The sequence below is a fragment of the Aplysia californica genome, unplaced genomic scaffold (genome assembly GCF_000002075.1).
Source record: "Aplysia californica isolate F4 #8 unplaced genomic scaffold, AplCal3.0 scaffold00264, whole genome shotgun sequence".
Lineage (NCBI taxonomy): Eukaryota > Metazoa > Mollusca > Gastropoda > Aplysiida > Aplysiidae > Aplysia > Aplysia californica.
The window spans coordinates 137,104-159,995 of NW_004797534.1; the positions used below are offsets into that span (position 1 = coordinate 137,104).

The 22,892-nt window shown below is 38.1% G+C and overlaps 1 protein-coding gene across 2 annotated transcripts; it reads left to right on the forward strand.

The window, feature by feature from the left end:
• The first annotated feature begins 317 nt into the window (after positions 1-317).
• On the forward strand, positions 318-20,426 carry LOC101854337 (delta(3,5)-Delta(2,4)-dienoyl-CoA isomerase, mitochondrial). Of its 2 annotated transcripts, none has more exons than XM_005100886.3 (8): positions 318-493; positions 5,652-5,820; positions 9,430-9,518; positions 12,906-13,030; positions 15,141-15,254; positions 15,911-16,053; positions 16,863-17,013; positions 18,995-20,426. In XM_005100886.3, exons 1-8 carry the CDS (start codon positions 430-432, stop codon positions 19,088-19,090), a joined length of 951 nt encoding a protein of 316 aa, XP_005100943.1. In that variant the 5' UTR covers positions 318-429; the 3' UTR covers positions 19,091-20,426. The 2 variants fall into 2 exon arrangements, with proteins under 2 accessions (XP_005100943.1, XP_005100944.1); XM_005100887.3 differs by lacking the exon at positions 12,906-13,030 and adding an exon at positions 13,774-13,898.
• The last annotated feature ends 2,466 nt before the right edge of the window (positions 20,427-22,892 follow it).

The window sequence follows — 22,892 nt, forward strand, 5'->3', positions numbered from 1 at the left end:
TATATATATATATTACGGACGCTGATTCCGAAAGGGAAATCCGTTTTTAGCCGCAATAATTATCTTAGACATTTTACACACAACGTTTAGCCTCTTCAAAATCTGACCCACTTTGTTAAAAAAGTTAAAGCTTTGGCAACAGCCAGTCGTGCCCAGCATTGCACACAAGTGATTTTTAAAAATACAAAACATAGGCCTAGTGTCTGTATACATCTGACATCTAAAACGAGCAAAAAGACATGAGCTTTCAAAATGGGGCACAAACTTATGAAAACACCGGTTATAAGACAGGGGAAGCTACTCTGGATAACTAATTATTCTACTTTCTATTTCATTTGTGATGTAGTGTTTATAAATAAAAATATCAAAGTCCATCCTTTTTCACCCCTTCATTCATCCTTTACATTGCAGGCAGTAGCAACCGACAGAATGTTCAGTCGGACCTTGAACCAAACCCACCAACTATCAAAGTCACTTGGAACCTTCGTTGCCGGTAAATTATATCCTCTGGCCTCTTCTGTTTTTCTTGCTTTTACTTTTATTTTTAGTGAAGTGATTAAAACTGTGATTTATTAATTCAGCAGAGGGAGCTTCCCGTTTGTTTGCAGAAGAATGATAAAAAACAGAAGTGATTGCTAAGGACAAAAGTGGCCATGTAGACTAAGAGAACCCTACCACATTACAGTAATATTTTTCTGCCTTTTTTGTGTTAAAAATTTACACAGTGGCTATTTTTACGGGGCCACCTCTATTCTCACCCGGAGTGAGAATAGTGCAGGCGAGTCTTGTGGCTATTCTCACCCGGTGCGCGTTCACCAAATTTTGCGTTCACCCTAAACCACAGAATTCTACACTGTGATAACAGAAAAATTGTAGAGTTCTGTGCCGTGAACAAACGTTCCATTACAATTATTGTAGCCTACTAAAACTAAAAGCGTACAATTTTGTCTGTGGGCAGTGGAGAGAGAAAGAGAGAGAGGAGTAGCGCGAGAATTTCCGGGCAAAACAAAATGGCGACCCGCGTAGTTCGGCTCGATTCGAAAAGTTAAATAGCCGTAGCATCTTTGTAGACAACCAAATTTATTTACTTTTGTGTTTTAACATAATTTTTAAACTTTGTTTTGGTCAATTTGATCGTCCACACCGATAGACAGTATTCAGAAAGAGACGGAGAGAGAGAGAAGAGGGGAGGAGTTGATCTTGCGAGAACTTCCGGGCGGGTGAGAATAGCCACTTTCTTTTACGGCGAGCCGTAAAGATAGCCTCCACTCCGTCCAGGGCTATTTTTACGGCGGTCACAAACTGATGACGTGGAACACGTTTTTCAGTCATATAAATTCCGTCTTGGCTTGTAGGCCTAGTAGGCTACTACCTTATTTGTAAATTATTTTATACTACCTTTTACTAAATGACTAAACTAATGTTGTAGCATACTTTGAGCTGGTTAAAACCGAGAGTAGGGCACTATTAAATGTCCTCTATTATAGTATTATCATAATTTTTATAGTCTTTATTCTGGACTTAAACAATTCAATGTTTTTATGTTCTTTACTTGGACCTTGTTGTTGTGGGATTCTTTCAAATAATAAAATAGATCGCATTTTAAATTTTTTAAGTTTTTGTGTTTTGTTTTCTGATGTGCTCATATTATTACTGTCCATTTTTACGGGGAACAGCTCACCCTGAGGGTGATTCTTTTTCCCGATTCATATTTAGGAAAAAAAATTATACGGGCATAAGAAATAATGAAGACAGTAAATTTTAATAAATTTGAAAATATGAAAGTTGCCATGGGATGGAAACAGCACCAACATGCAAAACAAACAATAATTTTAAAAAACCGAAGACTTCTTACTCTCTAACAAAATTGCATGAAAGTTGGTGGAATGGTAGATCTAGATCTAGATAAAGATGCTATGGTCAAAGGTACTGAGCAAAATTTTGATATTTGAATGTAAAAAAAAATATATATATATATGTTCCTGTACCCTGAAATTGTATCACAATAATTAATAAATTAATCATTGTGAACAACAACAAAATTTTTTACACCTCTATCAAAAATCTACTCAGTGCAAAGGAAGGAGGAACATTTTAAAGGCATTCCCAAGGCAAAAAGTGTTAACTCCGAAATGGCCGCCCTTCTTGTGGGTGTGGTACATGTAGTGATGTCAGTGAATGATGATGATGCTGGCAGTGGCAATGATGATGGTAAAATAATGACGAGGAGGTGATGGTGGTGGTGATGATAAAGAGAGGGTGAATGATGATGGTGGGGAGAAGAAGGAAGAGGTGGTGGTGGAGGAAGGGAGAAGGAAGAAGAAGAAGAGAATAGAATGATGGTGAAGAGGAGGAAATGGAAAACCTATGGGGCTGTTCAAATATAATCTTTCACTTTTGGGGACTTTCTTTTTAAACACAAAACCCAAATACCACTTTTCTCACTTTTGCCTCCAACCCCCACCCACACCAATTTAATATTAGTACTTTTATTTCCGATCTTCAACTTCCATTATTATTTTAAAGATACCTGTACTAGATCTATACGTCGCCTTTTTTTACCAGCTTGTAAAAAAAATATTTCAGTTAATACAATTTAATCGAACCATATGAACTAGAAAGAACGCATATATGTGGAAGACATTGAGACTCTTGTCAATGCAATAGGTACGTGCCTTACATTTATAAAAGACATTAAAAGATCAACAAAACAGTTGCAAAGTTACAAAGAAGCTTTAAGAAATTTGGTATCCACCTACAGAATTTTCATCATAATTTCAAAATTATTTGTAACCCCCCCCCCCCCCCCCACCCCCCCTCTAAAAAAAAACAACAAAAAAACAAACAACAACGGGGATCTGCTGTGATCATGTAGATCTGGGTCTTGTTACTGGCATTTATCCACTTTTTCTTTTACCTTTTCTTCCCAGTCAGGAGCAAAAATCGTTCATCTCACAGAAGTGTCATATTTGGTTAACCTCCCCACCCAATCTTACACTTTTCTTACAGAAGCCAAAGACACCCTTTCCCCTCTGAGGTGTAAGTTTATATTTTGAAGGGCCCCTAAAGGCCTTGATCTAATACATTGAGGCATGTCGCGTACATGAGAGGCGGAGTAGGGTTGCTTTTCGAGGATCGCCGTAAAAATAGCCTGGGACTCACTGGAGGCTATCTTTATGGCCAGCCGTAAAAATAGCCACTGCGAAAATTTATTTTGGCCGGATTGAACTTTAGTAGACCCACTGTGTTTAGCCACATGCCGTTAAACATAGAAGACGCATCTTTCTGATTGGCAGCTAATTTTAATAATGTGATATAATCACTTCCTGGGATACCCACAGACTATTTTAAGAAGGCCGTGGAGGTACCGCATGGAATGACGGGTTTTCGGCAACATTTCGGATTTCCTAGATCTAGATCTTAATCTAGTACTTGGACATGATGGAAGATTGCTTAGATCTAGACTAGATCTAGATCGTTGAAGCTCAGAACAGTAAGATTAAGAACGCTGATGCTTGAAATTGAAACACGGTAAACGCAAAGACAATAAACCGCGCGAAAATTGCCGTAAAGACGCTGGAGGATTAGATCTAGCTCTACCCCCCTCTCCCCTCCTGCATTCTTCATCACTAATATTTATAATACTTTTTTTTTTTAAACTACAAAGCCACAAATTATAATTTATTGGACAAACTGTTGGTCAGCCGGGAGGAGAAGAGAAAAAAAAAGCTGTCGGGGACCGGGATCGAACTGCTCATAAAATCATTGCATGACTGCAAACGCAGACGCGCTGTCTAATTCGGCCATCAAAACTTTCGACAGCGAGTGGTAAATTAAGCTTGATATACATAGACACTTCCATCTTTGGTGCCATGCGGTTGGCTATACTTAGATGTAGTCACATGATCGGAGGGGTATCCTGATCTGACGTCAAACAAGATGGGCGCCTTACCTAAAAATAGTTTACGTCATTCTACGTTTAATGGCATTCTGTTTTGCCTACTAGACTAATGCGCACTAGCCATAACAGTGACTCAGTCAGTGGGGGGTTTCAGGGGGGGCTTGCCCCCCTGTTAGTGTGTGTGTGTGGGGGGGAGGGGGGGGGGTTCAGAAGGGGGCGAGACCCCTGGCAAAAATAATAATTTAAAAAGCCCACACAAGAATCTTCACGTTTAGCCTACATGGCAAATTATAATCAGTAGGCCTCTATATATAGATCTCTATCAGTTTCCAAATGGCTGCCAATGGAACAGGAAGGCTATTTCCAAAGAGCGCCTAATATATATAGATATATAGATTCTTCTTACACTTAGGCGGCTAGGTAACTTACAGTACAACAAGCGGAGAGCTAGAGAACGACAACTAAACACCATTGGCTGATATTTATAGTAACAGCCATCTTGTTTGACCTCGTAAGGGGGATGGCCGCCGCGTCATCTGATCATGATTCTAAAAATAGTGATGATTTTGCACAACGCGCGATTTGCACTGGCAGTTTCAAAGCTTCCCTCTTTGAATCTTTCCTATTTAGTGGTTCCCCCTAGTAGTATACTGATTTTGTACCTCACAGTATCTATTTGCACACCTTGCAGTCTCGAATTAGATCTAGATCTACTCCATTTGCAGCTCAGCGTCCTTTTGAAAACTCTTGTTGTTAGTGCTTAATTTCTTGTTCTTACAAAACTTTAACAGAAACGGTCGAGCATTTGCACTGCGTCGTTGATTGAACTTTGTTTGAACTTGCTTTCGTACATAGGCCTACTCTTACTCTTCTTCTTCTTCTCAGTTTACGTAGTGCACAGCATCAGAACCAATCTGGGCGGAAGAAGGGTGATGCACAATCACAGACAACTGAACCGAACAGTTCTGGAAGTTGCAAAGAAAATAATCCTGCAGGCTGCTGTCGTGCAGTCATGTTGCCACCATTACTGACAAAGTGGGAATCCCTCAATGGCGTCAAACAAGATGGCTGTTTCTATAAATATGGGCCAAGTTGTTGTTTTCTAGCTATAATCCGCTTGTAACAGTACAGTGGGCTTCAGTGTCTTACTCTCTTGTACTAACTTCTAAGTCGTAAATCTAGATCTAGTAGTAGACACCTACAAACTAATGAATTATAATAGTGACATGTCATAGTCATCATACTCATACACTGGCTGGGGTGTATCACATCATCATCAGTCATACTCATCATAGATAAAAGTCTCATAGTCAAAGAAAAATGGTGCCAGGCCAGACCAGGGCAGTCAGGCCTTGTGTAGTACCGGACGTTGTCTTGTCTTTAGCCTCTGCTCTGACTGTGACTCTCGCACACTAACCACTGGCACTGACGACGCAGAATGTGACAATCTAATTATTTTAAAGAATGTTCCAATTTAAACAGTCAACAGTAGATTCCTTCTCTAAGACTAGGAGGACTAGGACTCTTGGACTGCAGCACTGCAATGTTTTAAAAACATTTTTTTGCATACCCACTTCCCTGCATAGTCAGCTGATCAATGAAGTAGGAATCATTGAGTAGAGAAATGAGTGGTAAACCTTGATTGCAGATGTCTGTTTCAGATCTTGCACTTCGAGAAAAGAAGAATTATGTATCTGGAATAGGAGGGAAAAGCCTTTCTCATGCAAAGTATATTTTTGTTTTATTCCAGGCGAAGTCAAGGGTGTACCTTCCAAGAAGTCCTTGGTTGCCAGAACCATGAGTTCTCAAGCAACATACGAGTTTGAGACCTTGAAAGTAACTTCCCCAGAAGAATATGTGAAACATGTAGAGCTAAATCGTCCAAAAAAATTGAATGCCATGAATACTGCATTTTGGAAGTAAGTTTATTAGCGATGATTTTCTAAAACTGACTTTGACTTCCTTTGTTCCCAAAATACAGTAGTCTCCGCCTAAGGTCCCGGTGCTTGGGAGCAAAGAAAATACAGGATCTTTGGCGGACCGGGATCTTAACCAAATGGCCAGGGGGAAGAATCCACAGCAACTCATGGTCAGGCCCATAATCCGTACAATGATCTTCCCTTACTTTAAAATGAACTGACGTGACTCCTGGACACTCAAAGTTCTTTTCAGAAGTCAGTTTTTCCTTTTTATTTGCTTGGGGACAGGGGGGTGGGGCTTGTCAAAAAATGTATTGCTTTCAATCTCTAACAGAGTTCCCTGCCCATGTCATGATGCATCATAAATCATTGTGTTGTGACCACACCGATCAAATTTTTAAAAAATGAAAGGCAGGTTCACTGCCAACAGAAGACCCCATTACGCAGAGGTGATCGGACAGTCCACGAGTATGGGCACCAGTCTGTCTAGGAAGTAAGAGCGCAAAACTGAAAGACGAAAGCGTTGGTCGGGAGAACGTAAGTGTCCACGAGTTCACAGTTTGATGGAATGCAGTCTGGATCTTAAGTGGAGACTACTGTACCATACATATATGGAGCCTTCAATTATGTGTCACTAACTACTCTAGAAGGCACTCTCAATCATAAAATGTATTGTTCTTTGTTTATTTATTGTGTGGAAACATTTTTTATTGTTAATAATTTTATTGTTCTAGTCTATCACAGTCTCACTCTACAGATTTGGTATTTGTTAAGAAGATACAACTCAGCCTCACAGACATCACTGTATGCTGATATCACCATGTGCTGATTTTTATACATACTGATTTTTTCCATATCAACCGTGTTTTTCTCTAACCGTGTAACTGGAAAAATTGAGTCAACGCGGATTTGTTGTTTTAACGGGTCAGAAGCCATTTTCGCATATTTTCTATTCATATGGGAGGTCATCATACACAATAAACAGCACAAACGATCATGTTTTCTAAAAGCGCCTCGACAAATGTACAGCCTCCCTCTCTCACTATCCATGTAACTGGAAACATGCTGAAGTTCACATCGGAGCACCATATTTCGTCTTTTTATGCCACAATTTGTGCATAAAAGGTAAGATTTTTGTTGATTTCATAAAGATACGTTATTTCATATGCATACAAATCATGATCTGTTCGGGAATTCATATATTAATGTACTTTATAGGCCTTTTTCAGCCAGACATAGTCAGTTACACGAATAGAATGTAACGGTTTGTTGAGACGAAAGGTGCCACTTGACGCCCTCACCAAATGAAGGTATTGGAGTAGAGGGCATGAGAAGGGAAGACATTGATGTAACCGTAGAAATGGAGACCATACACCAAGAGCACGGAACAAACGGGAAGCAAAAAGCCAGTGGAAACACATGTACAAAAGAAGTCAATAAGAAAGGAAGAAAAAGGTCAGGAATATCTGGAAAGAAAGTGCACGTCAAAGGTTACATTTTGTCATGGAGGAGAAACCAGCCAGAATTCTCGTTGATCGCCGCGGCTGCAAAACTTCCTTAACCTATTGCAACACAATGACAGATGAGGACCGAAAGTAAATGTTTGACAAAGTGTGGAAAAGGAATTGGGCTTAGAAACAACATTTTGTGTCAGCAACGACACACGGGAAAGACGTCTCCAAATGTACTACACAAGATTTGGTCCTCAACATCAAGAGAATCAGCGTCGTGTGTGCACCACTATCTGACACGAGATAAAACTTTCAACAAATGTATTCTATGGACTGGTGGTTGCAACTATCAAAATTGAAATGTTATCTTGAGTAAAGCACTGACTCATGTTTCTCAACAGCACGGCAAAATAATTGAACAGAAAATCCTTACAAAAGGACATACACAGGTGCGAGTCGATAGTGTTCACAGCACAATCCAAAGGGCAATCGGAAAACAAGCGATTTTTGACCTGGCTGATTATGTCAGAATAATGGAATCTGCAAGGAAAAACCCAAAGCCGCATAAGGTTAAATACTTGGAGCACACATTTTTGATAAACATTTCAGTACATGTCGTGCCTTCAGATCGATCAGGCCTGGTGATCCAATTGTTGACATCAAGGCTCTGCATTATGAATCAACTGGTGAGATTACTTTTAAACTGAGTTTTGTGGATGACTGGGAACTGCTTCTACAAAACATGGAGAGTCAACTTTTTTTCATTAGAGGTCCTGTCCCACTTAATCCTGACAAGCTTCCAATTGTTACATCAAAATATAAGCATTTGCCAGAACTGAAGCCATACATTAGAATGGATTTCCATGCCTCTTATGATGCTCTGCCACATTGATTAACTTTCTCACCCTAGGACATTCAAATTCAAAATGTCAGTATCTCTTAAACCAAACAAAATGTGGCTGAGCACTGTAATATCCAGAAATATAATTGAATCCTTTTGAAGGCAACCGAGGCAGGAGTAGGCCTAGAGCAACCTACTTGGATAACCTAAACAGAAGGGTGACAGGGAAAGATCAGGGTAATGTCTGCGCAAAGGAATGAATGGAAAACCATGATCGCCGATGACTGTCGCAGATCTGGCACTTAAATACTTGATGATGATGATTGTAAGCTGATACCTAAGTTAACTGATTGCAACGTAACCATACCAGATATCACTGTTCAGCTTATCATTTATAAACTGAGTGATGTAAATTATTTGAATGCATTCAAATGCCAGTTAACATGTGAATGTATACAAGTGTCAGCCATTTTAATGTAAGCAGTTTCAACGTTCATGAATACAAACGGCGGTTTGTTTGGTTTTTTCTCATTTTGTAAATTTCAATTTATTTTATTCGTCATATATTATTTTTTCTTTAAAATATGCATGACTATACTTTACAATTTTGTCGTGATCCTTAGGCACTCCTCTCCATTGTTGTTAAAATGAAAATTTGATTAATGATAATGTTTATCATTGCTACTTTTTGAAGTAGGGCCTACAATAAAACTTGGTTTGACTGTTTCAGAAACACATTGTTTGTTTTTGTGTTTTTTTGTTTGTTCTGTTTGTTTGTGTTTATGTGTGTGTGTGTATGTGTGTGTGTTTGTGTGTGTGTGTATGTGTGCGTACGTGTATGTGTGAGTGTATTCAAAACAATACGAAATATACACAACGAAAACATTCTACAAACACACATACACACACTCACACTCACACATACACACACACTCATACACACTCACACATACACATGCGCGCGCACGCACTCATAAAAACACAAGCACACACACACATATACAAAAGCACACACGCACAAACACAAACACACTCTCACACAAACACAAGCACACACACACACACTGCGTTTGAAACCTAAGCATGTAACTGGCTGCTCCTTTAACGCCTAGCTGGTTCCTGTCGCTGATTCTGTCAGGCTCTAATCGCACGTCTCTCTGACTGTGTAAGTGCTCGACAATATTTTGTGCTATAACCGATACGTTTTTACTCTCTCCTGAAAAATGTCCCCAAAACCAGTTACACGGTTAGAGAAAAACACCGTCGATATATATCTTCTTTTGTGTATTTATCACCTTTTCATCTATCTTGTTTCAGTGATATGATTGACTGCTTCAGAAAACTAGCAGTGGACCCGGAATGTCGAGTAGTCATTCTTTCTGGTGCGGGGAGGATGTTCACTGCAGGTTTTTTACCTTTTCATTATGTTTTTTATGTTTTCAGTTTACGCTGTCCTTGAGTGATAAATTTCTTTGGTTCTCAACGTTCCTTTTATTTGAACGTTTTTAGCGTGCAATAACCTGTAAAGATCAATTGCAAGGTACATTTTTATAGATCCCTTCTATTTATGAGACATTTTTCTGAGCTGTGCATTACAAAAGCTATGTGTTTTGTTAGTATTACTATAAGCCTTTGTACGCAAAGAGAAAATATTTTGGTGGCAGAAATACAGTGGATCCGACCTCTCATTGAACGTGACTAAGGCTAAAGTAAAGAAAGGAGACAAGTTATTATATTATAGGATGTACCTATACCACTAATTAAAACAGTTGCTCCCCCTGATGATGGAAATCTCAAACAGCATCAGTGTGCGGGTTTGAGCTGTGTTCTGTTTTTGTTTGTTTTTGTAAAGTGTTTTACAGCGCTCGCAACTGCATAAGGTCATATGAGCGTGCGGGACACACCTAATATTTTCAGTTGGTAGGAAATTTTGAATTTTGCCCAGGTGGCGGCCGAAGCCTACTCTTATCGATTTTAGACCACCAAGGGATCTTTAACGTGCGCAGCTTGCACACGGGCCCTCCGAGATTTTTCGCCCTTGTCCGAGAAGGCTAGGTGTAGATCTTTCGTACCAGAAGATCAGGGGTGTGGCTGAAAGACAGCAGTAAGAAGAAGCGAAGGAGTAGCAGTAGAAAGGCTGCAGAAAGAATCAGGAGCCCAGAGGAAAGGGCAAAGGAGGTGAGGGGTGGGGGCAGAAAGAGGAGGCGAAAGCAGACGACAGAACATTGCTAGAGAGCAGGAAATGATGTGAAAGGAGACAAATTTAGAGAAGAAAATTTTTCGTTCGCTACGCGGGATTTGAACCTGGGACCTTTGAATGAGAGGCCAACACCTTAACCTCTAGGCCACGAGAGCCCCCGCTGTGTTCTGAACGTCATTTCTGCATTTTAAAATATTTTTGTTTCCGGAACACTTCTCGTGTGGATATATACCCTCTCATGTTTAGGCTTAGATCTACATAAAGTAAAGGCGGGAGCTTGGATTTTCTGATCAGGGGAAGAAAAGAAGATTGAAAAAAATGAGGGTCTCGATCTTGACCTAGATCTAGAGGCTACCCATCCAGAGAGATGGAGAGAAAAGAGAACAATTCTTCGCTTTTGGGGCTGCTAATTGCTTTTATTTGGTTATCGCGACCTCGTTGAAAGCGACTTCGGTCTATTTGCAACCTCGTTGGAGCCGACATACTTTTACGAAGAGATATAGGGGAAAAATCGGGGATTAAGGATTGCCTTGTTGAAGCCGACTTCTCGTTAAATGTTACCTCATTGAATGCGGCGCCCCCTGTACATATATTCATATGATATCCACTGTTTTTATCAAAGATGAGTCCCTTCAAGCATACAATTTTCAGTATAAAATTAGTCACTACAGGTGGCTGTTGTGAACCTTGTTTATTGACTTGAAATGTCAAATATGTGAGTATCTTTGGAAGATTCATCATGATATTTTTATAGAATCTTTACTTATGATCTATTCTGTGAGTTTTGCCGTTTCTGTTTTTAAAGTAAAGAGATATAGAGAGAAATTTTTGGTCAAAACACAATGTATTATTTATATGTTATTATTGTAATGTATGGTGCTTTGAGCCTGCCTGTATACATTAATCAGGGTCGAGTGCTATATAAATAATTATTATTGTTATTATAATTATCTACACTTTGTCCTTTAGAAAAGAGATATGTCATATATGTATAAATAGTGGTAGCTGTTTCATTGTTCTCAAGACCCTCAGACATGCTGCAAAAAGCTATAAAATCAAACAAAAGGTTGAGATTGACATATAAACTGTTTGTAGTTTGATCAAAAGGTTGAGATTGACATATAAACTGTTTGTAGTTTGATGACAAGAAAGTATCCAAATATTTTTTCATTGGAAAGAATTATTTTGCTCCTTTTTATTCTCACCAGTCATTTGAATCTTTTAGCTAAACAATGAGCTCTTGTCTTCAGTTGCTGGCATTGGGTGTTATTTTCAAAATGAGTAATGTTTCATGGAAGAACTAGTTGACTTACAGTTGAACCTGTGTAAGACAGAATCGCAAGGGAACCACACAAAAAATTCCATTTTAGACAGGGGAATTTAGTGGGAGATGGAGTGGGGTTTCAAAGGCCCAGTCTGTGGGATCAAGGATCGCTTGTGTGGTCGCCAAGCAGTGGTCCAAACTTCACACCTCTCAATGGCTATCCTGTCTGATGATGACGTCCGTCAGGTTTACTTATCCAATTACCGCCAGTGCTTGCATTTCATGAGACCACTGTTTGACCTATTATAAACAGAAACCTTTGAACATTTCCTTTGTTTCCACCCTTAAACCCACCCACCGGTGTAACAAGCACAGTCAACCAATGCCACCCCTCACTGCCATGTAACAAAGATTCGAGGAATTCTTTTCTCGGCTGGCTGTACGATCAGGGCGGCAGGCATTGATCAATCTAATTTCACCCCTCTCTCTTCTGGTTACCCAGAAAAGTTTCCGTAGTGGCTCGAAACTCAAGCACTTTCACTTGCACTCATGAAATTTCACACCCACATCACCCTGACCATCTGCATCACTCAGGGCTAAATGATGGGGTAACATCTACCGTACCCCCAAATTGCACGCTTACTCCCCTTCCTCGCCCAGCGGCATGGCCATGGCGTTAAGTTTAGAGCCGGCGGAATTAACTTGCGAGTTTTGTTTTAAATCAGGGCTGAGTGGGCAAAGCATTTTCTGTCTTGGACAGGTGAAACCCTCGAAAAGAAGCGGATTTTTCTTTCTGTTTCCACGTTGGACAGGTTTCCATTTTATACAGGTAATTAAAGACGATTATATCAAGGGGGGAGTGGGGAGATTCCGTTAAGACAGGTTTCCGTTTTATACAGGTTTCCATTAAGGCAGGTTCAACTGTATTTCAAAATTTTCAACCAAAATGTTTGAAAACACCCTGTCAATGCGGATGGTGCTATAACAGTTATGTTATGACTAAAGAATTTCCAGTTCACTGAAGTATTAGTTTTCTTTGCAGATGCAAAGTCTCATCAAAGTTTGAAAACACTGGGTGTGCCTAATATTACCAAGAGCAAGGGAAATAAGCAAGTTCTGAAAATGCTTTAGACCCGTCCTTTCAGGGATTTGTATTTCAAAACCCCAGTGGAGGAGCTCCTGCAGCTCTTATGAACATGTGTCAGGTTTCTAGGTGTATAACGGCAATATGGACCAAAGGAGTTGATTTTCTCCATCCGTGGACACTTTTTGCCCTCCTTGTATTCTTTACTTAATTACTTACCTTCCATAACATTGAATACTTTGCAGGTCTTGATCTTTATGACAACGAAAATCAGAAAGATCTTGCGGAAGCTGGTGATCCTAGCAGAAAGGCCATTATAATTCAACGCTTTCTTCCAAAGCTGCAAGAAGCTTTCAATGTTATGGAAAGGGTGTGTTTTATAGATGTACTGTCTGCATCAGTTCAGAATTTCAAAATAGTTGCTGGCCATCTTTTAATACAGCAAATAGTGGCATTGGGACGAAGGGCAAGTGCTCAAAGGCTACTGGAGTAACAACAAAACAGCAACAACAAAAAGGAAAAATTGTGTTTCGATTTGCAAAGCTTCGTGTAAATTCTTTTGTGTTGGTAAATTTGAGAACTCACCTTTTCCTCGCGCAAATTCTGGGGGGAAGGGGGGGTGGTGTTTGTCGCTGAAAAAGCTATTTTTGTAATAGTACTTTATTGTCTTTCATGTTATTATAATATCGTTTAAGCTGTGCACAAAAGATACCTATATATATACCTGATATTATAGATGGCCTGCCACTAGTCTTTTTTTAAATTTTTATCCCAAAACATGCAGGATTCATTGATGAGCTTTTTTTTTAAAATTGTGGGTCAAGGCTCTTGAAAAGCTAAAATTTTAATTTTCTGGGAGAGGGAAATTAGGGAACTTCTGAAAAACAATACATATATATATAGTTGTTGCCTTTTTTTTTTTCTTTTTTTTTTTTTTTAATTTTTTTTTTAGGAAAAGGATTAATAATGTAAAGGAATTGCTTTGAACTTAACTTTTAACAGTCCATCAGTGAGTCCTTCATGGAATTTTGCTACTACCCCAGAAAATTTTTTAGGACAGAACAATTTTTTGCATATTACAATTATAGTGCTGGACTTTCTTTCCACCTACAGGTATGGATTATAAAGATAATGAAGCATTAAGGACTGCTTTGTCTGATAAGGAAGTTAGCAGAAAGGCAGTTGCATTGAACCAAAGTTTGCTCCACATGCAGACCTCTTACACAGTCCTGGAGACGGTTTGTGTAAAGTCATCTCAATCTCGGCTATTGAATGCTCACATTTCTGTTATCTTGTGGCTTGTTTAAAGGAATAGACTTCCCCTCTATGGAAAAAAGTTTGAGAACTCCAAGAGCTGTTTGATGTGCTCAAGTCTGAGGACTCAACATTTCCAGTGCTAAGATCCTATGAGAAGTCTCTCATGTTTTTCTTTTGATTTATAGAGTCAAGTGATTCCCAATCAGTTAACACATTTTTTTCTGCTTTTCTGTCTTTTTGAGATCACGTCAGTGCTCACAAATCACAAAATATTCACTCTAATCTTTGTTCTAAAATCAAAATCATATTTTATTAATAGTGATTCTTTGTAATCCTGAATTAAATGCATCTTGGGTTAGATCCGTAACATACTGTTCATTAAGAATAATTTGGTTTTGTTTGGTTATCTTGGCCTTATAAAAGCTCACTGTCATAAAAAGAGCAATATACTGATTAGTGCATACTTGAATGTGTGCCTATCTGCTGCCATGTCACATTAATAATTGTATGTCTAAAAAAACTGATACTCTATTTGCTGGCTATGAGTTCTTGTCCTCTTTATTGATAAGTAGATTTGATTTTACCAGCTTACCTTAAATTTATTCTTCTACTGCCAGTGATGTGCCTTTGCTGCTTTAAAGAAAGCACAAAGAACATAGTATTATATTGATCACAGTCAATATAATTGAAGTGAAAATTCTCTATTGGTTGTTTGGGAAGATAACGGTAGATTTCGCATCTCTGTGTTAATATATATAGTATATGCTTTAGCTTGGTGCAACTCAACATTTTTAGTGACTTTTTGTTCTAAAAAAATATTTACTTCATTGTTAAGATGAAAACAGCCAGCTAGACAGATATCTCTCAAAACTTATTGCATGAAACATGAAGCTTCACAAACAAATAAAGTGTTCTTATATGTTCTGTTCAAATTACATGTGAATACTTTATGAATGCTTACTTAATGTAAGACTCTGCCATGGGCCATTTTGAAAAGTGACATAATACGGAGTCTTACACTCAGCAGTCGACTTACAAGTGTGTGGACAAGGGATTGTGCTTTGAATTTAAAGACTAGTTTTCTTGTGTATTAATCATGAAGGAGAGTTTATCCTACCCAGAAGTTAGGTTCTCAGGAGGTTTTTTTGGTACCTGCCCAGTGCTTGTAAGGCTCCACCCCCGTCAGTTGGTTCATGCATCATGTTGCCTTTTATTATATACAGTGTAACAAGCCGGTGATTGCAGCAATCCATAACGCTTGCATAGGTGGAGGCATTGACATGGCATCGGCAACAGACATTCGCTACTGTACAAGTGATGCCTGGTTTCAGATAAAGGTAATTTATACTGATTTGAGTATAATTATTTTTCTTTTTAGTTTGATCGGAAGTGTTGTTGGTGTTCTCTCCCTGCAAATATCATTTATGAACTTCATTTATATTAAACATCTGTTGTTCTTATGCGACTGAAAGCATGTGTTGTATTCAATTCAATCACATATGCCAATTTATAACTACACAGTCATTAATAAAACTCAAGAATACTCTGAGAATTGGGTCCACATACCTGAACACTACAGACTAGCTAAAGGGTCAAACGATACTTGTGAGAAAGTAACGTTGCTACCATATGTCATGTTGTAGGCCCTATATGGTAGAAGTTGTTTAAGTTATTCCTTATTGCAGTAGGATTTCGTTTGATTTTTGGGTAGGGAGGAAAACGATGTATGAACAGGTAATATATTTAATATTTCTAATAAATTTTGGGAAGTTAAAAATGAGAGGGCCAATTTTCTTTTCCAATTTGATATGATATAGTTATTATTTCAGTTCTCGGAAATTCTTAACTTTTTTTAACATGGAAATCCCCAAATTTACTTTTCTATAGTGCATAATAGAAATATAATTACCAACTCCATCTCACCACCACATTTTTATCTACATGCTCTGACTCACTGAGCATCATTTTTGACTTTGTGTCATGTGAAAAACAGGAGATTGATATTGGCCTGGCAGCAGATCTGGGCACCCTTCAGAGATTCCCCAAGATCATTGGCAATGACAGTCTGTGCAGGGAACTTGTGTACACAGCCAGGAAATTTACACCAGAAGAAGCAAAGCATATGGGATTTATCAGGTCAGTGGATATGGAAAGGTAATTTTTAGTAGGCTACAAAAATATTGTTTGAAAGTGCATGTGTTTAGTGTTTGTGTGTAGTGCAGATGGTAAAGTCTTCCTTTTTACATGATCATCCCTACATTTAGGGGGCACAGACATTCTTTAAAAATCATGGTTTTAGCTATGGTTAGGATGTCAAAAGGACACATCTGTGCCTACCAGTTGAAAACTATCACACTGTTAGTACTTAGTTGTTGGGTTGTTTTGGCCCGCCTTCTCTAACCGTGGGTGGTTGGAGGGTGCTCTGGTGTGGTTTGCTTCTTCTTTCCTATCAAACATCTATCATCCTCATCTCTCCTACTTCTTTTTTGTGTTTGTTACTCTCTTATAATACCTCTAATCTTCGGCACTTATATGACCTTATTGTGTTGCGAGTGCTGTAAAACACTTGCTAAAACTAAACTAATTCTCTAACCATATAACTATTGAGGCATCTTTTCATAGAAGAACTCAGCGTTCCTCTTTCTTTGCAACTTTCTTTGTCCCTTCTTGTGTTTTATTATTTTTAGCTACACGATCTTTAGCTTATCAAGTGAAGACTCCCCATCTTTGCTTGCCACAAAATTTGAAAAGATTTTGAACCTCTCATTTATGAAAAAAGTTAGATTGCAATTTTTTGGTGTTTCTCTCACTCATGGAATTAAGATATGTTCAGTAGATTATTACCTGGTTATTGAGCAAGTGAGCCGTTGTTTCTTAAATTTTGAGATATTTTTATGAATATGTTAGTGGCCTGGTTTAATTGTTTTCGTATGTTGTACCTTCAGTCGTATCTTCCCCGACAAAGATGCAATGATGGCAGCATCAATAGAACTGGCCAAAACTATTGCTTCAAAGAGTCCAGTGGCAGTCCAAGGGTCAAAGGTCAACCTGGTCTATTCACGGGATCACACAGTCCAGGAAGGGCTTGATTACATGGTGGGTTTTGTTTTGATGTTTTTTTAATTACCCCCTTGCATTGAAGGTTTCGTTTTAACTCACTCGCTGCCGGCGCCTTTGCTCAGACCAAGCCGCTGCCTGCCAGCTATTTTTTACCTTTTTCAAAATCCAGTTACTCTGTACCTATTTATGTTAGATTTATGAAAATTGGCCAGTTTCAGTAAGAGATGTTGAGCTTTACAGAACAGAAAGAATTTTTGACTCTATGTTATTTTGTTCATGTTTTATAGCTTTTCAAAAAATGACGAATTTTGGGGACTAAAACTTTTTTGGGGCCAAAACAAGCCAGTACAATATTTTTGCTGTTTTTGTGAGAGTGTTGCTGTTTCTGTCTTAAAATACACACAAAAATATATGACAAAACAAAGAAAACTAAATTAATAAGTTTATGATGTCTTTGGCTAGAATCTTGAATCATTAGTTGTCGTACTAGACTCTAGTACTAGCCCACTGCCGACAGGTGATCCACCTCTTTCTCTCATCTCAAACTACCATCCCTACCATTGTTTTGCACTGCTTCATCTGAATCAGAATTCATTGAATCATGTGGATTCAGAATCTCTAAAATTACTAGCCGTTTTCAATTCATATCGGCAGGAGCGTTTTGCCGTTTTCGGCCGCCTGACATTCAAAACAAAACTCAAAAATAGGACAAAGGAAACTCCCGTTACTAAAATAAGCAGTACTTCAAGGGAAATCATTCTAATAAAGTGAAATTGCTCTGGGTGGTCAAAGGGATGTTACTCTAGTAATTGGGCTATGCCGCGGCCGCATATGTGTCGGCAATTAGTAGAAATAAAGAGGAAAATACGCAACCGACAGGGGTGCGGTAGCGGCAGTGAGCGGTCGTCGCCTATGGACCGACACGAGGTGCAGCAACGGCAGTGAGCGAGTTTAAAAAATTTGGAGCGAAATAATTCTAACGTTCAGCTTTAATAGAAACAAAAGTAGGGGCTCTCGTGGTCTGGGAAATACAGTATTTACCTCTCAGTCATAAAATAACGGTGGGTTGAAACATAATGTCGGCAACAAAACAATCGTGTTTTAAAATTTTCCCCCTTTGTCCTCTCTTTCTTTTACTTTTGCCATGTTCTGTCATCTGTTTTCCTCTCCTCAAAATTCTACATGTAAACCTTTTGAAAACTTTTCCCCCGATGAAAGCACAGCACCTGAATTGAGTCCTGGCATAGTTGTACCTGTCTTTCCCCTCTTTGCTTTCTTTATATCATGCACATATATAGACAAGGCCTGAGTAAGGGCATTGAGGTGAACACAATTTACAGCTGTTTGAGGGGAGGGGGGAGATCTGTGATGTGTTACATTAGGAAAGATAATACTCTTTGCTATGATGGGGTACAACAGTCTATAAATGTAACATGAAGAGCCCAAGGGAAAACAAGAGATGTCAGTTTTTGGCTAATTTGAGTTGTAACATGGGTTGGGAAATGTTTATGCACTTCTTCTAGCCCATCTAAGTGTCCAGGGCTAAAACCTGATGGGTCGCCCAATAGCAGGCTTGGAGAATAAACTTTACTATGGAAATACTTGGACTGTCAAGAGTTTCATGTGTTTTTTCTCAAAATGCTAAAAGGGACATCCCTTGTTTGTTTTTCCTTTGAGCTCTTCATATTTGTCAGTTGGGTTTTGGGTTCTTTTTTGTATTTACCTGTACTTCTTGTAAACCAAAGCAAGTAATTTCAGAGATTTAGAGGTGTAATGTTTGGTGTCGATGGGTTATTGAAGTTCACTTATTTTTGTTTTAAGATTCTCTACCAAACTGGCCTCATTATGTATGAATAGATTCCAAAGACACAAATTTTAAACAATTAAAAATTTTAGTTGAAAAAAGTGTGAGGATGAAAATGACTTAGTAGTAGTTATGAAGATGAAATTTATGTGGGACATTTGAGCCACATTGTCCTAATCCTAATCGCTCGTGCCTTCTCCGTCTTCTCAACAGGTCACCTGGAATTCAGCAATGCTCCAATCTGAAGACACAGCCAAGGCAGTCATGGGAATGATGGCAAAGGAGACTCCTATTTTCTCCAAGCTGTGATATGTGTGATGCCAGGGTTTGGCCTTCTTTTTTTTTTTTTTTGGTGCCGTGGGTCAGCCAGATTCTTTTCATACTTCTTTTTCTCATCTAGTGGAAGAGGCATTCAAAATCTTAAATGGGGTAATGGTAGGCAAGTTTTTGTTACTTAATCTGACACGCTCTAGTATAAATTAACCCCAATCTGGAGGAAGATCTGAACACACAGTTTCGTTTTTCTTTCTTTTACCCATTGTCTCTTATTTTGCCTCTTTCAAATAATGTTTTTCTTCTATTCTTTAGCTACAATTCCTGAACAAATGCACACTGTGCATCACTGTTTGTCGCAAAGATTTTCTTTAACCCTATCCGTACGTCGTGTTTTACTATCGTATCCATATGACATGATGAACTCTGTGCCACCACTTTCCAAAGACGAAATTTACCCGTTAATCCGATCCATACGCTTTGCATAGTAGTCTGTCAAAATGATTTTTTGAGAAATTCTGAAAGTTTCAATGATATCTACTTGAAGTATTCTAAAATGTGAAGAATACAACCCTGGGGGTACAAAATGACCCCAGTTCGTACGGATAGGGTTAATAATGCAGACAAAAAGCACGGCTGAAGATATGCCTTCAATAAGTCGGGAAATGGGGGTTATTTGGTCAAATATTGTTGAAAAAAATTAATTTCACTGTCATTGTCCTATGTATACAATAATACATTTTGGAGAAAAAAGTTTCTTGTTTGTGTGCAGAAAATATTTTTATCTAAGATTCCGAAAAAGGAGAGAAGAAAACTATTGGTTGTTGTATTCAACGGCTTGGGTGATGACGAAAAGAGATTTATTATAACAAAAGGTTTTTATTTACTATTATAATTTTGTGCTCATTTTATCCAAGAGGTCATGGCACATTTCTCGTAGGTGTTTCTGCTAGGGGTTACCAAGTAGGCCTACACTATGATCTTTTTCCAACTCCGGCTAGAGTTTCTGTGATATGTTAACTTCAGTGTACTGGGCTGATGTGCAAGGGAATGTGGTTTGAATGAGTGGCTGAAGCCTGAATAATGTGACTTGGACTTATTGTCAGTTGTGGACCATTTTGAAGTAGATGCACATAGGACTTATTTCACCTTTTTTTACTCAAGAGAGAAAATATGTAGATCATTGTTAAAAATGTAAGCATGTGCATGAAAAGAGGATGTTTATGAATAATATGCTCTGATGTGTGTGTATATATATATATATATATATGTTTGCAATTTGATTTTTTGTCTATAATTACATTTGAATCTTTTTTTACCAGAAAGTTGTCACTGCACACTTTTGCTATCAGTAAAGTGTATAAAGAAATAATTATTTGTTTCTTGAGTGTTGTTCTCTTTTTCTTTGTGCAATGAAACCAAGTGCCCTTATTTCTGATCAAGGCTATGGCTGAACCTGTGATTAGGCTCATGTTGTGCTTTAGTCACAACTATGTCTTCATTCATTTTCTTTTACTGATGTGGTGCCTCAAAAGTAAAATGTTACACAGCTTATTACTTAGTTTAGTTTTAGTAAGAGTTTTACGGCACTTGCAACACAATAAGGTCATATAAGTGCCCAAGAATAGATGTGTTATAAGAGAGTAACATGCACAAAAAAGGAGAGACTAGGACGATAGATGCTTAATAGGAAGAAGGAGCAAATCACACCAGAGCACCCGCCAACCACCCATACAGCTTATTACTAACTTGTTTTGGAGAACAAGACAGGCTGTGGTAGTATGTCTTAACCACAGCTCCTCAGCTGAGACAATGTGATACGGAAAGTTTTTCTATGAAGTAAACTTGATTATAAATTAGAAAAATCTAAGGAGGAGTTCTTTCTGGAAAACATACATATTTCTGCAGGAAGAAAATGTTGCAGAATGGCCTAGAACAAAGAACTGAAAGCCCTCCAGACCTGAGTAGTGGGAGGTCTGGGATGTGACCTGATCCTGAAAATTTCTTTCAGTATGTTTGTTTTCCCAATCTATTCCTTGGAAAAATGTGGCTGTCAGTGTCTTGATCCCCCAAAACCAACTACAAGTCCATGACAGATAAGCTCATTTATCAAACTGTCTTGAAAATTACATTACAAGGACAAATACATTTTTAAAATACAACATATCACTTAAAACATTTTTGTGTTTTTTATACAAAATTGTATTTTGTAAAGTTTTGAAATAACTAAAAAGTACTCTTAAGTAAACGAAATCAAAATATTATTCACAAAACTTTATTAACTTGCCAACCAAATGGCACTGCTTCACAACTATAGCAAGTGAAAAAGTCATCTCACTCAGAAAATTTGGTGCTTCCGTTGGTTGAATGTTATCCAGCCAAAATGTGTTGATGAGTGTGGGTTTTTTTCAAAGATGGAAAAATATTTTTACACAACAAATGTGTCGTGAAATGATGGAATCGGGCGCTTGTCAACTTTTGGGCATACAGTTATATATATCACCTAAACGCTTGTTCATTTGCCTTGCTTTAGATGGGAAAAAAAATAACCTATCTTGAATAATAGTTGAGATTATTGGCTATGGAATGAGATGGAGGTTGCTCGGTGCCAGAGGTAAAATTAGCAAGAAAATGGCCACCAAAGCTTGAGAGCCCTTGGAAACTACAAATTTATTTTTGTTTTTGTGCCTTTGATCAACATTTTTCATCTAAATGGATACAAATGGTGTTTTTTTGTTTTTTAAAATATTCGATAAAATTGCCCAAATGAAAGGGGAAAATGTCTGTTTCTTATAGTTCATTATTTTGACCACAGCCTTATTTCACGACAATGACATACAAATGTTGTCATAACTAAAACACACAAAATATCCCTCTTTTTCGCACCAAACTTACTTCATGCTCTTACATGAACTGTGAACAACTTTAGCCTTATGCATTGTTCATGTTTATAGTACAGTGATAAACACAGCTGCATCAAAGATGACACCAGGAGACAAAAAAACCCAGATTATTTCCTCAAAACCAGCAAACAAAAAAACTATTCCCAAAACCTCAACCAAGAAAAACATTATTTTTAAAAATCTATACACAGGGGGCCTATATCTCAAAGTTCTAGAACCTGAGTCTGACCCCCACATTATTATTATGTCTCTTTCTCTCTCTCTCTCTTTACAGCTATTGAATACTTTTTTCAACCAGCATTTTAAATAAATTGTATATACTGCTCTGGAAAAAGAAGCAGTGTGTGAACTGGAAAAAAAAAACCCATCCATATACCGCAGTCCAAAACTGACTTTCAAAAACATCTTAGACTTAAAGGGAGACTAAACTTCTGGGAAATTTCATAACATAATGTAGAGCCGAGAAATATTGCAAATTGAATCATCATGCAAGACTGATTTGAATCAGAATAGATCTTGTGGGGCTTTCACACAGACTTTCCAGCATTGTCTTCGTACAGTAGGAGAATACTGGAACATTATCACTAGAACTTACGAAAAAGTAAATTAAAGCATAACTCTTTGATACAATGGTAAATAAAATACAATAAACAGGAAGCAAATGAAACATATACGCTCTAACATATTCTCCATCGAGAAAGAACACAATAGTATACAAAAATTGATTTTCAGAAGTTTCATTTCCCTTTTCAAAAGCATCAATTACCCTGTGGCTAAAGTTTTTGTTTTAAAAATTTGATAGTACCGACTCACAAAACACAACAGCTTTGAAGAAAGCTGCCAATGACAAAAAGGAAACGGAGACCTGGCAAAGATATTTTAAGTCTTAAAATCCCTACCTGGTCTCCGTTAGACATTGTTCATTAAAAGGAATG

What these genes read in the sequence shown, in the direction of transcription:
- LOC101854337 (XM_005100886.3), top strand. Translation starts at nt 430, where the DNA reads ATGTTCAGTCGGACCTTGAACCAAACCCACCAACTATCAAAGTCACTT. An exon ending in ACTTGGAACCTTCGTTGCCG is followed by an intron (nt 494 to 5,651) that starts GTAAATTATATC and finishes GTTTTATTCCAG; the next exon opens with GCGAAGTCAAGGGTGTACCT. An exon ending in GGGGAGGATGTTCACTGCAG is followed by an intron (nt 9,519 to 12,905) that starts GTTTTTTACCTT and finishes AATACTTTGCAG; the next exon opens with GTCTTGATCTTTATGACAAC.